At 38.4% G+C, this 16,693-nt stretch overlaps 1 protein-coding gene across 1 annotated transcript; it reads right to left on the reverse strand.

Annotated features, from left to right (window-relative positions):
• Nucleotides 1-3,138: 3,138 nt before the first annotated feature.
• LOC132637373 (uncharacterized) lies at nucleotides 3,139-4,404 on the reverse strand. The gene has a single exon (XM_060354469.1). It carries the CDS (start codon nucleotides 4,402-4,404, stop codon nucleotides 3,139-3,141), a length of 1,266 nt encoding a protein of 421 aa, XP_060210452.1.
• Nucleotides 4,405-16,693: the final 12,289 nt, after the last annotated feature.

Genomic DNA, 16,693 nt, shown 5'->3' on the forward strand with positions numbered 1-16,693 from the left:
CCATTTCATGAATGGCCACAGGGAAAGGACTGGATGGAGCTCTTCTTCGGGTTGATGTATTGACGGGGCGTGCATTTGGCATTCGTTACATTTTCGAACGAAGGTTTTGGCGTCTTTCTCCATCTCGTTCCAATAGTATCAGGCCCTGATCAGCTTGCGGACTAATGAATCGGCTCCCGCCTGATTTCTGCAAGTGCCCTCGTGAACTTCCCTCAGAACGTAGTCGGTTTCTCCTGGTCCTAGGAATCTCGCCAAGGGGCCGTGGAATGACCTTCGGTATAACTGGCCATCGACTAAACAAAATCTAGCTGCTTTTGTTCGGAGGGCTCTTGATTCCTTGGCATCGGATGGTATCTTTAATATTTGAAGATAGTCTATGTATTTGTTCCTCCAATCCTAAGTGAGGCTTCGAGTTTATCTCGGCGTAGCCGGTCTCTATGACTGATTTTATCAACTGTACCACAGCTCCGGAATTGAACCCATCCGATTCTACTGAGGATCCCAGATTTTCCAGGGCATCCGCCTCATTATTCTGATCCCGGAGTACGTGTTCCAACGTCCACTCCATGAACCGGCAAAGGATAACCTGCAATTTTCCTGATATCTCCGCATTCGATCATCGTTGATTTCGAAGGTTCCGTTCGTTTGGTTGACTACCAGGAGAGAATCGCATTTGGCCTCAATGATCTCAGCTCCCAAGCTTTTAGCTAGTTCTAAACCTGCAATCATAGCCTCATATTCGACTTCGTTGTTAGTTAAATCAGCCGATCTAATAGATTGTCTTATTACGTGATTCGAGGGAGGTTTAAGAACGATCCCTAACCCGAACCCTTTTACATTAGAAACACCGTCTGTGTAAAGAGTCCAGACTCCCGTACTAGTCCCCGAGGTAAGAAGCATTTCCTTATCGACCTGGGGAATCATGGCCGTTGCAAAATCAGCCACGAAATCCGCCAATATTTGAGATTTGATCGCAGTTCGGGGTTTGTATTCAATATCATACCCGCTAATTTCCATAGCCCACTTTGCTAGCCAGCCTGAGAGTTCGGGTTTATGCATGACATTCCTTAGAGAGTACGACGTTACTACGTAAATGGGATGACACTGAAAGTAAGGTTTTAATTTTCTAGATGCATTCAATAAAGCCAAAGCGAGTTTTTCCAAATGCGGGTACCTGGTTTCGGCGTCACCGAGGGTTCCACTTACATAGTAAACCGGGTATTACGTACCTTTCTCCTCTCGAACCAGGACACCGCTCACCGCTATCTCGGACACCGCCAAGTATAGATACAACTGCTCATTCGCTTTTAGCGTGTGGAGTAGAGGTGGGCTTAATAAGTACCTTTTGAGTTCTGCTAAGGCCATCTGACCGTCAAGGGTCCACGCAAAGTCAGTTTTTTTCTTTAGCAATGAGAAAAACCAATGAATCTTGTCCGAGGATCTCGAGATGAATCGGCTTAGGGCAGCTATCCGTCCCGTCAATCTTTGTACCCCTTTGATGTCGTTGATCACGGTGATATCTTCAATTGCCTTTATCTTATCCGGGTTGATTTCGATCCCCCGATTTGATGCCATGAATTTGAGAAACTTGCCCGATCCGACTCCGAAGGCACATTTTTTCGGGTTCAGCTTCATATTGTACTTTCTTAATATGCTGAAAGTTTCCTGCAAAAATTTCAACTGGTCCTCTGCTCGCAGGGACTTAATGACCATGTCATCTATATAAACTTCCATGGATTTCCCTATTGGGTGTTCAAACATGCGGCTGACTAAACGCTGATAGGTGGCACCGGCATTTTTTAAGCCGGAAGGGCATTACATTATAACAATATGTGCCAGACCTAGTTATAAATGAGGGTTTTTCTCGATCCTCCGGGTCCATTTGTATTTAGTTGTACCCGGAGTAGGCATCGAGAAAACTCAGCGTGTCGTGACCCGCAGTAGCGTCGATCATGCGATCGATGCTGGGCAAAGGAAATGAATCTTTCGGGAAGGCTTTGTTTAAATCTTTATAATCTACGTACATTCTAAACTTATTCCCCTTTTTAGGCACTACTACAATGTTAGCTAACCAATCTGGGTACTTTACCTCTCGAATGGATCCTATATTAAGGAGCTTGGTAACCCCGTCCTTGACGAATGCATGTTTTAACTCGCGTTGTGGCCTTCGCTTTTGATTGACCGGAGGAAAACTTAGATCCAGGCTCAACTTGTGTGTTGTCACGTCCGGTGGAATGCCTGTCATGTCTAAATGGGACCAAGAAAAGCAATCTAAGTTATTTTTAAGAAACTCAATAAATTCTTTCCTGAGCTCGGGGGTTAACCCCGTGCCCAGGTTTACCTTCTTCTCTGGTAGATGGACGAACGGTATGACTTGTTGCTTGAGTTCTTCGACTGTGGACTTAGTGGCATCAGAATCATCGGGCACCACAAAGGTTCTCGGTACTCCGAATTTTAACTCTTTGTCTAGCGTGTCTCTGTTTAGATCTTCCGAAGATCCCAGGATCGGGATCTGTGATTGCTATTTAGCATTGTTCCCTTCGTTCCGATATGGCGCCTTTATAATCTTAACAGATTCTTCAACTGCGAACATTTCTTTTACGGCTTGTTGTTCACCACGGACGGTTTTGATACCTTCTGGGGTCAGGAATTTCAATACCTGATACATAGTCGAGGGAACCGCTCTCACGAGGTAAATCCACGGTCTGCCCAGCAATGCATTGTATCCCATGTCTCCCTCTATCACATAAACTTTTGTCTACTGCGTAGTTCCTGCCATATTGATCGGTAAAGTGATCTCACCCTTCGTCGTTTTGCATGCCATGTTGAATCCGTTGAGGACCCGTATTGTCGGTACGATCTGATCTAGTAGTCCCAGTTGTTCGATGACTCTCCATCGGATGATGAGCTACCTGGATCAATTAGTGCACGTTTAATTCTAAACTTATTGGAAAGGACAAATATTACCAGTGCGTCATTATGCGACTGGACGATGCCTTCCAAGTCCTCGTCGTTGAACGTGATGGGACCATCGGGGTCATCATTCCGGATACGTTTTTCCCTCGCTATGGAAATTTTTATGCGCTTTACAACTGGACCAATGGGAACGTTAGTTCCTCCCATGATCATGCGTATCACCTACTGGGGCTCTTCCGGCCTATCTTGCTTGTTGGAGTCCAGGTTTTTGAAATGGGTTTTTGCTCGTTCATTTAGAAATTCTCGAAGATGTACCAAATTGAACAGACGAGTGACCTCCTCTCTCAGCTGCCGACATTCCTCGGTCCGATGGCCGTGAGTATGATGATTCTTACAAATAAAACTTTTATCCCGCTTCTCTGGATCAGATTGGATTGGCCTTGGATGTCTTGTTTCTTTGTTTCGGATAACAGCCGCCTCTATGGTTGCTACATCGAGGCAAAAGTTGTACTCGGATAACCTTGGAGTTTCTCTGTTTCCCGTGGCTCTATCGAAAGCATTTCTGTTTATCAATCCATGGCTACTTTGGCCTCGATTATTCCTTCGATCATTTCTCCTATCATTCTTGCCTGGTTCGATGTTGCGTCTGTTTCCTCTTCGATCAAGTGGATAAGGCTGGTACCTGTCATATGATGATCTAGAATCCCGATCTACCACTCTCTTCAAGCGATCACTCCCTTTACCGGAATGCCATGATACTGAAGCAACCCTCAGAATCTTATTAGCTTCAACCCTGATTTTCGACTGATACCTGTTGTGTACATCAGCCCAAGCGATCGCCGGGTATTCTATCATATTTTTCTTTAGCTCCATATATGTGATTGAGCTCCTTGAATGGAGCCCTTGGATGAAAGCCTGAACGGCCCAATCATCAGTGACTGGGGGTAAGTCCATACACTCCATTTGAAATCGAGCCACAAACTCGCGAAGGGTCTCGTCATCTCGTTGCTTGACGTTGAACAAGTCCGATTTTCGTGTTTCGACCTTGATGGCCTCGACATGAGCCTTGACGAAAGCATCAGCGAGCATGGCAAATGAGTCAATTGAATGCTCGGGCAAGTTATGATACCAAATCATCACCCCCTTTGACAAAGTTTCTCCAAATTTCTTAAGTAGCACTGATTCCCTTTCGTCATCGGCGAGATCATTGCCCTTAATAGCACATGTATATGCAGTCACATGTTCATTTAGGTCTGTCGTCCCATTATACTTCGGGATATCGGGCATGCGATATCTCTTAGGGATTTTCATCGGTGTCGTACTCGGTGGAAATGACATTTGAACAAATATTTTCGAATCCGGTCCCTTCAACACTGGTGGAGCCCCCGAAATTTGATCGACCCTCGAGTTGTAGTTCTCCACCTTCTTGTCGTTCGCCTCTATCTTCTTTTCGCCGGACTCGACTCGTTTAGTCAATTCTTCGAGCATTCTTATCAATTCGCTGCTTTGCCCGGGGTGGTTCTCGTTACCCCGTGGGACGTGTCTTTCCTCCGTATCCTGGGTCTGTTCTGATGGGGCAATATCGGGTGCCTGACCCCAGTTTTGCAATTGTACTATAATCTCTTGTTGGGCCTACAACTGAACCATAGCCATGTCTAACTGGTTTTGGAGTTGTTGCAGCATGACCAAGTTTTTTTCGCCGGCCGGTACGTTGCCCACCGATGATCCGACTTGAACAGGATTAACGGGGGGCGCGTTGTTGTTTGGTACGTCCCCGTCGTCATGCTCGTGATGGCTTGGCTTCACTTGGAAGTTGACAGAATGGGAATCCGACATTTCCGATATACCTGAAATCAAACCTTAAAGAATAAGTGTAAAATATCGAGCGTAACCAGAATGTTGTATTGAACCGCCACTACTATCTAAGGCCCCACGGTGGGCGCCAAACTGTTTAACCTTAAAACGGAGAACAATTAAATTTATGGGTGACGCCAAAGATATGTGGCTAAATTCAATTACAGATTAAATTACGAGATAAGCCAATAAGTAAATAAGAAAGCATATCTGACTAACTATTAAGTATATCTGGCCTCGGGTATAGAAACCAAGGTCGATACCCTCTGTTGAGTACTTGCACAGTGAATAATAAAGATGAACTTAAGAACAAATGGGAATGGATTCAAGGATTCTTATTATTTTGATACGAACTCTTTCTGTCTTTCTCTTGCCAACCCCCCACAATGGATGGGAACCTCCTCTTTATATAGTAGAGGAGTCCCAATCCTAGTACAATTCTAAATAAAGAAAAGAAATCTGGTGACAGCTGTTACCGAGATCGACGCCGAAATATCCGGTTGAGAGCGGATATTTCGGTCTTCTCCTTATGACAGTTAACCGCCCTTCCTTTATCGCCTCATCCTAGATCGAGCTCGACGCCTCGTTCCCAATGAGCCGGTCATATCGTGTCCGAGCACAACGGGAAACCGAGCGTGCCCGTATCCTCGGTTTTACCCGTATACAGAATCACCAATTACTCTTTTATTGAATTTCTTTCAAGGATTAAGGATCTCTGATTTTGTTTTTTAAAAGATATCATCTGATTGTAAATTTACTGATGTATTGCAGGACCGCGGAAAACGCGAACAGTTTCACTAGTCTAGTTAGTAACTTCAGGAAGGTCCTTGAATTAGTTCTCGTTTATTCGCTCACCATAAATGGATTTCTACTCTACTGACTTTGGAAACTTCATCCCACCAGTATTAAATAAGGAAAAATTACTAGGGACGCAAAGAGAGGTATAGCTAGCTAGAGTGTGCTTCTTATTAGTATTAATTAAAATTACAATAATTTTGAACCATCAATTAAGAACCGTATACATTGATTAACAGTAATAAGAGTTAAAAAGATATATTTAATTTGAAGAAATTGAAGATGTGCTGGGTCATGTATCTTGCTAGGCTGTATGGACCAATACATTGCCTGGTCCAGGTGTTGAGAACATATATAACGGCAATACATAAATTTTTCTATGTTACCTTCTCAAAAAAACAAACAAAAAAATACATAAATTTTTCTAGAGCCAATTCCTTATACGGTCACTCAACTAAAGGAAATTACCTATTAAAATAATTTATCTTTTCTTTATTCCTCATATGATCATTGAAGTTTATGCATTTGTCTTATAAAGAAACAAGGGTCAAAAGTCACTTTAAAAATAAAAGAAAAATGGTCAAAATAGTCACTTAAGTTTGGATTTTGAGATAAAACATCCCTTATTTTTTAACACCGAACAATAATAGTCCTCCAATTATTTTTCACTTTCTTATTCGTAAATTAAATTGTGTTCGTCATATAGGTAAGTTCATAATATAGATTAAAAAAGAAAAGAAACAAATCATAATGTTTAAAGGTAAAAAGAAATGAAGAGTGTTAACGCAGAGGATAAAATAGGTACTGAGAATTTTAAATGAGATAAAGGGAGGAACAACCATTGTTCAAAGTTGCGAGAACTATTTAATTTTTTTAGCAGGGTTGTAAGGGAGAAATAATTTTCACCCAAATGATATTACAAGATTGATAAAAACAATATTTGAAAACTTTAAAAAAGTTTAGTGCACAATGATGATATACAATCTCCTTATTTTGTGTGATATCGAATGATTTATATTATTATGATGATGTCCTTATATATGCATCTATGTTTTTTTTTCTTTACGAAAACCCTTTATGATTAATCTTTACATATGATAGTTTTTCCTATTAGGACCTAGTTTTTTTGTTTGAAGGAATTTATCGTCTTCCTTATTAATTATGAATGTCCTGGCAATAATTTCTACCGTAGAAGAAACTAATAACTAATTTAAACTATTTTATCAAAATAAAGATTACTCATAAAATGAATAAATAGAAAACATTGTATTTGATTGTTAAACCCCTAAGTTTCCAAGCAAATAGAGTACATGTATGTTATTTTATTGTAAAATCAAGCTAAAAGAGTAACATTATAGAAGGATTAAAGCAATAGAAATAGAGAGACAAGGGGTGAGAACTTTCTTATTCATTCAAGTCTACCCAAGTGTTACATACAACCCAACTATATATAGGAATACATTGAGAACACCAAAGGGTGTGTCATAAACATGGCTAGTAACTATTTGGGGGGTTATAGAAATAAAGGGTGGGAGTAGTGGTCATAAAGTAATGGGGGTTACTTCTACAAAAGTTATGAACATGAAGTAGTGGGAGTTATGTGTAGAGAAGTAATAGACATTCACACATTAATATTTTCATAACATATTTTATATTCTTTTTTTAGTCACAATTTTTTGTGTGTTTCGTTATTTTTAATACGACAATTAGAGTTGAACTAAAATTGTACTATTTTGTATCATTAAAAGTTTCTTAGTTTTTTATGTTAAAGAATAAGTCTATTTTAGATGAAAATTCAAACTTAAGGGACTACTTTGACCCTTTTTTTAATTTATAAAGTGACTTTTAGCCCTTGTTACTTTGTAACATAAATGTATAAACTTCAATGACCATAGGAGGAATAAAGAATAAATAAATGACTTTACTAGATAATTTGCTTAAGTTGAATGGTCATTCTAGGAATTGACTCTCTTTTTCTGCTTCTTTCAATTGTGGTAAATGGATAAAATTGGACATATATTCCGTGCACGCAGTTGTACTAATGGTCCGCAAGACAATGACCACGTCTGAGATTTCATCATCAAAATTCAAATGGGAGTTCACTATTATAAGATACTCCCTCCGTTTCAATTTATGTGAACTCATTTGACTGGACACGACATTTAAGAAAGAGTGAAGACTTTTGAAACTTATGGTTCAAAATAAGTCTTGAATATTTTTGTGGATGTAAATTATTTCATAAAGTGAATTTTTTTCAAAACTAGAAAAGAGGTCATTTATTTTGGCACGCACTAAAAAAAAATATGTTCACATAAATTGAAACAGAGGGAATATAATTTAGTGTCAAGATAGAAAAATTTCAAGATTCTTTTTTAGATTCATTACAGAATTGATCGTCCATTACTTATAGGAAAAGGGTCCAAAACACACTCCAACTTTAGCCGAAATTACTATAACACACTCAAAAAAGGATTATTTGGAATTCAACGTTGCAAATAGAGACGGGTCCGTTTAGTTTTAAGTCCACCCTTACGTGCTTAACCAAACATGTGCTCACTTGCTTGTCTAGGTCGTCCGATAATACATTAATAATACACCAAAAGATAGTCCCGGGGGGTCATAGGACTCCCGCAAAATATGACCCCCCGCAAAATTAGAGTGTGTTATAGCAATCTCGGCCAAAGTTAGAGTGTGTTTTGAACCTTTTTCCTTATTTATATATTTGGTGAACAGCAGAAAAAGTAGTTGAAAAAGCTTGAATTACATCTATATCTATATCTATATCTATATCTATATTTATATCTATATATAATATAAAGTTAGGCATAGACACGATGATGTGGCACCTCTCTATGACCTCTATTCCTATTTATCTTTTTTCTTCTTTTTTTTTTTGGCTTTTTTCACTTTTTGTTTTTTTTTTACTTTTTCTCCTATCTTTTATGTATTTTTGTAGCCACATTAATTGACTATATAATTAATACTCCACTTCTTCCTATTCCTTTCGGATATATGTTACAGTAGAGTTCTAATGTTTATTTGCTGCAATATAATAACGATACCAACACATAAAAGATGACTACTCATTGCAATTAAATTCTCAATGTTCGCACATTGATGAAAGGAAAAATTACACGAATAGCAGTTACTGTTTCAAACTTTCAAATTCCTTAATTATGAAGGAAAAGATTTTTAAAAGTCTTGACAAGTTACTAGACTTATAAATATACCACAAATAGAAATATGCAAGTAGCTAAACCTTTCAAAAATCTTTCCTTCAAGATGTTATTTTTTTGCTTCACATCGCCACCAAGAACGAAGTCAAGTAATTCATCTGTCTTTAATGAAGTTTCTATCTTCTGTTTTCCGGGAAGTGGTTTTTAGATTTAGTATTGCTAGGCTGAAAGTTATATGTTCTTTTCCTCTTTGATTGGATATGTAATTAAGCATTATTTTTACACTAATTTGGCAATAGATGGATGTGTCTCATGGGAGAGGCACGACTCCGATTCTATGGATAAGTCAATACCATATAGCTTTATTCATTTGTTGAAATTATGTTAAGCTTTTCAATTACCAAAAGAAAAAATGCCAAGCTTTTCTATGAGCATTAAGGTAGATTAATAAAAATTGAATTGGAAATTATGAAAGTATAGTAATACTAACAACAGTAAGAGTCCGGAACCAAAATGCTCCAAAAAAAATCATTTTGAACCAAAATACCCTTACAAAAAAAATGTTACAAAAGTACCTTTAGCGCAGTAATTTACTGCGCTAAAGCACTTCACGGAGACGGAGCCGTTAAGTGCTATAGCGCAATATTTTACTGCGCTATATAAATCTTTCTCTCACCTATATCGCAGTAAAATACTGCGCTATAGGACTCCGCCATAAAACCCATCGGGTTCCACCACTGGTCCCTCCAGTGGTTAATCATGCTTTGAGATTCCGGAACTTCAATATTTTATATAGAACTCTAGTTATATTTGTACAATTAATAAAAAGGCTCAACATATCAAGAATACGCAATACTTTGGATTGTCGTTTTAGTGGTTGAAAAGTGCTCAAAGTCCTTTTTGTTTGAAGACTTGTAGTCATTAGCTTTAAGTTATTTATCTTTTAGGGCTTCGTCTTATTTTTAAATTAATGCTTAACTTTATTTCGAATGTGTCACATTTTTTTTTATTATCAATTTAGGATGTGAAACTATAAACAATAATAAAGACTAAGATAATATTTATAAATATGCAAAAAATATATAATATTTACGATAAATTGTACAACACTAATGTATATACACTATCGAGGATGGGTCCCACATGTAGTATGCCAGAGACTATCCCTATGCCTAAGGCTCATACCATCCCCACCGCCCTCGCCATCGTCTCTATCGCCCTTTTTCCTCTTAATAACCGGGCGCTCCAAGTCATGATCACCTCCTCTTCTCCTAGCCCTTGCGCCCTTAACTAGAACATGTTTCTTCTCGGGATCTAGTCCCGCTGGCACGCTCAGAACCTCAGGCTGAGCTAGGTCTGGAAACTCGACCTCTTCCTCTTCAGGTGTTGCCACCGCGGGCGCCGAAGGATGAACCTAAAAAATATATAATAATTAGTACCATTTCTTATTTATATTGAATACATTAACGTTATTTATTTAATCAAACCTGTGTGTCAACGGGCGCCTGAGTAGGCTCCTGAGATGGGTCTGTAGGCTCCTGAGATGGGTGTGGTAGTGAATATGAGGTAGTCTCCTGGACAAGATGTTGTTCGAAGTCCAAGTAAAGGTTATAAAAATTAAATAAATATTTACCTTATATTGAATAAAATTAATTTTAAGTAAAAAACTTACATGCGCCTCGGTAGTCTCATGAGAAGACACCTCTGTCTCGACAGGCTGATGAGAATGCTCCTGAATGGGTAGCTCCTGTGGACCCACTGGCGCCGAATCCTAAAATATGAAAAAAACGAAATAATAAGTAACATACATATTTAAAATAAGTACTTTAAATAATCAAATATGTATATTAAATGTTGACCTTATATTGAATAAAATAAATTTTAATAAAAAGCTTACATGTGGCTCGGTAGTCATATGGGAAGACACCGCTGGCTCGGCAGACCCATGAGAAAACGCCTGAGTGGGTGGCTCTGGTGGACCCGCTGGCGCCGAATCCTAAAATATAAAATATTACTAAATAATGAGTAACATATATATATATATATATTTAAAATAAATAATTTTAAAGGAACAAATAAGTATTTTAAATACTAACCGGGATCAAAAACTCATCGAAGTCAAGAATCCTGGCTCCCTCTAAATTTCTCACAGGCCGCTCATCAGCTAATGAAGCGCGTAACGCCACCCAATCAACGTTATCACGCTCCTCCATGTATGCATTCTGGTTCGGCTATGATGAAGACCCGGGTATCTCAGCAAGTAAGAGCGCCGGCGTAAACGTAGGTGAGTCCCTAAGTGAGCTGCCACTGGCTTGGAACGGCTGCGGATGGACTAGACCGTGAACGCCCTCTGGAATGGGATCGGCCTCATCCGCCTCATCTACCAGATGGTGTCCTCCACCACCAGGTCCTCTAGTAGCATCGACGCGTCCTCTACGCGCACGGCGTCCTCCGGCAGCACGGCGTCCTCCGCCAGCATGGCCTCCTCCTCTGGGAGCACCTGGTCCTCCTCCTGGCGCTGCCTAATACTCAGCCTCCGGAACAGGCTCCTCCCTGTGCCTAATCTTGCCTGCCTGCCGGATACCATCCTCGGATATCCATACCATCTCCGCGGCAAGCCCCGCAAGACCAAGGTAAGGCATATGCTCTAACCCCAAGATGTGTAAACGTTGTACGGCCACCAGCTGCATTTGTGTTTAACAGAAAAAAAATTATTTTTAAAACGTAACAATTAATGCAATTAAATAAATCTAAATACGATAAACTTACCAATGCCTCGTACTGCCCCGCGAGTGCTGAGTATCCTACATCCCTAGGGGGACGCAAAGCTGGGTTGCCGATCAATCGGCGTGTGATCTGATGATACCAGCGCATGTAATGCTCAATGGGAGTCAAATGGCCGACCACCGCTAAAGTGCCCAACCTGTTCTCCCAACGGTGGAGCTGGACATCTATGAAAGCCAGAAAATTATCATCAACGGCAGCCCGATCGTCCCGCTGGTAGTGTCGGAGCTCATGACGGATGTCAGGGGGTATACTTTGTGTATGCCCAAACTGTCGTAAGACACGCTCGGGCATGTGATCCTCTACGATGTCCAGGTGTATCAATGGACACCACGACCTCCAAACCCCCTGACCTGCCCTACAGAAGGGCGGCAAACCATCTAATATAGCAGCGTACGGCGTTCATATAAATAGCTGCATAACATATAAATACAAATCAGTGATCACCAAGTAGAAAAAACGTTTAATTAAATTATTAATGTAAATTTAAATAGTTTTACCACATCGTCCGTCATGTGATCAAGCTGGTCCCGAAATGGAAGAATATTGTGGTGCATATCCACATCCTGGTCAAAACCCGCTGTCCACCTCCTCGCATAAGGCATGTCAATCTCGAGGTGATGCCTAGGTACGGGCTGAAAAGGCAACATCCTCTCCCACGCCCATAACTATAAGCGATATTAGAAAATACGATTTTTAAGTCGTCATTTCAAGAGGTTTGTCTACATTAAAGGAAGGCACACTTAAATATTTCTTGGAGAAGAGGAAAAAAAAATCCACACACATCTCTGACAACACCAACAGACGCTCGACACAGGCATCTGTAAAGATACGCCAAAACAGCACCACCCCAGCTGTAGTCTCCCAGGCGGTCCAGATACTCCAAGAAAACCAAATAACGTAAGTTGACAAAAGCACCCGATGAGTTCGGGAACAAGATGCCCCCGAATATAATAAGCAGGTACAAACGGGCATGACGATCAACATCGTCCTGCGGGGTGTCGTCGTCAACCGGATCCAGACCCTCCAAATAAGTGCAGAGTGCACTAATCTTAACCCGACTCTGTCCCGAAATCTATTCATACCCGGTGTGAGATATCACATTGTTCGAGGAACCCTAGATGCTGTCGGAGTAAAGAATCGTCAACAAGGGCGTTCTAGTGCGTTGTAGATTCTTATGCAAGACTTGTATCATTTTATGATGCCATGTGAATCGCTAGAAACATGTGAAGTGTATGGCTAACCTAATAACGAAAGTTTCGTAAGGGGACTGGAGCAGGCTACCATGAGACAAAAGATCTTCTTTCTAAAGATATTCGATTCGGAACTCTTATATGTCCAAGGTTCAATGTTGAAATAATTTCAGAGGTTTTCCCTGACTTTGTCCGTGTCAACAAAAAATTCGAAATATCTCGACTTTTTTAGAACATGTCCGAGTCAAATAGCAATGATTCGAAGCACTTCGTTTTACACTATTTCGGAAACCTAAGGACTCAATTGTATGGATATGTAAAATACAGGATTTCCAATCCTAGCAGGAAAGGGAGGGAAACGGATCAAGCACGAAGTGGGTGAGCCTAGTCAACTTTGTCGCCCACGTCTGACCAGGAGGAGGTTCATACCGAGTGTGTAGTGGCTCTCCATCTACCCGTAATCCAAAGAGGACCTTCACATCCTGAAGTGTAATCGTGGCCTTGCCAGTGCGAAGATGGAAGGTATGTGTCTTTAGCCTCCACCGCTCAACCATGGCCGTGATGAGCGTCCAATCATGCTGTACCCAACCAACGGACACACAACGGTAGATGCCGCCCCGAAACAATATCTCCAACACGCGAGGGTGTGGGGGGTGCTCGCGTAAAAGAGTCTGCGCTCTCTGCAGCCTACGGGGACAGAGCCTAGTAGATATCCCTATAGTACCGGGCCATAATAACTCTGACCTATGATTGTCTTGCAAAGACAATACTGATCTATCAGCGGACCCCGGGTGAACAGCGGGCCCCGGGTGATCCTCGAGCCCCGGGTGAGCATCGGGCGCCGGGGGAACATCGGGCCCAGGGGGAACATTCGGATCCATGAAAGAGTCTGGTCTGTACAAACTAAATTAGTCATTATTCTTGAAATGAAAGATAAATTATATTAACTAATTAATAATTTGTAGGGAATATGTGAATTATGTAGTATTATATCTTGTGAATAATTAACATGGGATATGCAGTAAATTTAATATGTGATAGTATAGGACACATATGTGATGGCAAAGCTTTTTAAGTTAATTACTTTTGAATTATGTGATGGCAAAGACTTGTTAAGTTAATTAGTTTGGGAATCGAAATTCAGCAGTAATATTTGTTTGGAACTCTATTTTGAATATGTGATATATGTTTAGTTGACCAAATATCCAATACAACTACGATAAAATTAAACTAAAAGAGTATATTCGTCAACCACATATTTTCCTACAAACTTTACATTTTTTTCGTTAGCTTATGTATTTATAAAAAGAAGAACTTTAACTATTCTTTTTAAGATAATCTTTTTTTATTTAACATATATATTCACGCTTTTAAAATTATATAGATTAACATTTCATAATCATTTACAACTTGTTTGGATGGTTGTTACCTATTGTATTATATTATGTTGTTAGTTTAAATAAAATGTTTGCTTTGATTGTTACTTTAATTTTATTGTTATGTAACGACGAAAGGTCCTATTTTATGTAACCACTGATTTGGTCCTATACAATACAACACAATACGATAAATGTCAAAACAATACATAACAATCATCCAAACAAAGTGTTAACAACATAATAATTCATTACCAATCAACTTCTTTCAATTCATAAACAATATTTAACAACTAATAAATTCATAATCAATATTTAACAAATAATCAATTAACAAAATAATAATTCATTAACAATTCATAAATAATTAACAAATTAACAACTCATAAACATATAACAAATTAACAATTCATAAACATTTAACAAATTAACAATTCATAAACATTTAACAAATAATGAATTAAACAAAAAACATAAAAATCGGAACAGTGGCAAAAGCCACTGCCCAGTCCGAACAAGAACAAAAAAAAATTGATTTTTTTTTTTGGAAAATAGCAAGGATTAAATGTTAAGCATGCTTAGAATATAATGTATATAACAAAATAATAACAAAAGTTCATAGTAGAAAACCTTAATCGAAGATTTTTTGAAGAGTTATTTTAATCGAGTTGTACGCCGCTTTTTCCCAAAATTCGAACTTAGAATCTTGCTCCTTGACTTGAATATACCGAGAATCTAAACTTTCCAGACGAAATTTAATAGAAAATGATATTTTTGGATGTGGGGACCACCTCGGTTTCCCCTCCAATGGCGTTTCAACTTTTTTTTTTAACCACTGGAGGGACCAGTGGTGGAACCCGATGGGTTTTAAGGAGGAGTCCTATAGCGCAGTATTTTACTGCGTTATAGGTGAGAGAAACATTTATATAGCGCAATAAAATACTGCGCTATAGCACTTAACGGCTCCGTCTCCGTGAAGTGCTATAGTGCAGTAATTTACTGCGCTAAAGGTACTTTTGTAACATTTTTTTTGTTGGGGTATTTTGGTTCAAAATGGTTTTTTTGGGGGCATTTTGGTTCCGGACCCCAACAGTAACGTGGGTTACAAAAATAATATTATAGTAATCACAATTATTAATATGGTTAAACATCCCTTAGAACATAAAAGCAAAATCTATATATATATATTTGGAATTTTTTTGGCAATAATGGAAGAACGTAACCCTTATTAAAATAACGGAAAGCAAATAAAATGACATAATATAATTTTCCTAAAAACGGTTGTAATGATGAATGAAGTAATTAGCAATAAAGATGGAGGAATGATGAATGATGAATGATGTTTATGTAGTTGTCAAAAATGATATGAATGTTCTTCAATGGGCACTTGATCATGCCATCTCTCCGGGAATTCATATTTGTCTTGTGCATGTTTTTCCTCCCATTACCTATTTCCCTTCACCAGGTAACTTTTATTAGTTAATTTTATTGTGTGAATTTGATGCTTCATCCAAAACAATGACACATATATAGGAAAATACTGATATTCTTCCATATTGTCTTCATTTTCTTTTCTTTTTGATTACTGCATCTTTGCTTTTATATCAAACAGAATGATGTATTCAAGAAAATAGGTGAATGCCAAGTTAGGATAATGAGCACATCAGGCGATATTTAGCAATATGGTTCCAATACCTTGCTTCAACGGTTAGAGTCGGAGAGACCTTCTACCAAGTGGTCATCGTGAAAAAGTTAATTAACTTACTCGACGCAAAATTTAAAAAGTTCTTTTCATATTCTTGAATCAATATGGACTAATTTAAAAAATGATCACTTAATAATTCATTAATAATCTCTTCCTCTCCATCTTCCAATATGACCTGTTATTTAGATATCAATCTATATATTTTACGAGAATCAATATATTTTCTGATGATATCGATTACTTTTATTTTAGTATTGTAATTGTTGTGGTAAATTGATTTTCTGTGTTTTTTGGTCCAACTGATGTTCCCAGAAAAAGATTTGAGGCTAACAAGTACTCCCTCTGTCCCAAAAAGATTGTCTCATTTCTATATTTAGAAACAATTTAACTTTATGAAATGATTTACAACCACACAAATATCTAAAGCTTATTTTGGACCACACATTTCAAAAGTCTTTATTTATTTCTTAAACTTTGTGCTAAGTCAAAAGAGGACAATCTTTTGGGATGGAGGGAGTATGTGTTATATTCTTATTCCTCTTTTGTTTTTCTTTTTCTCATTATTTTTCTCTTATTTTTCAGTATATCTGCAATTTTTATGCATTTTAGCGTGTTAGTTCTACATTTTGTGCAATTGTATAGTAAAATGTTATTTTTCTTTCTCGAAATATTATAATATTCACATTAGTATCATTTTATTTATCTATGTATATATGGCGATATTTATATGTTTTTTGAATATTCATTTTGGTAACATGTTGTGCTATGTTTTTGTTAGTAGTAGTACTGCAAAAACGGTATAACCCTTTTAGTATGGTATGGTGAATTTGTTGTGGCCGTTATTATAGATCGGAGAAATTTTTGCAAAGAAAAGTTTTCCTATGTATGTTTCAA

The sequence above is a fragment of the Lycium barbarum genome, chromosome 4, assembly GCF_019175385.1.
Source record: "Lycium barbarum isolate Lr01 chromosome 4, ASM1917538v2, whole genome shotgun sequence".
NCBI classification, from domain to species: domain Eukaryota; kingdom Viridiplantae; phylum Streptophyta; class Magnoliopsida; order Solanales; family Solanaceae; genus Lycium; species Lycium barbarum.

Bases quoted from the DNA above. Each gene is read 5' to 3' on its own strand.
- LOC132637373 (XM_060354469.1), bottom strand. From the start codon at position 4,404: ATGCTCGAAGAATTGACTAAACGAGTCGAGTCCGGCGAAAAGAAGATA.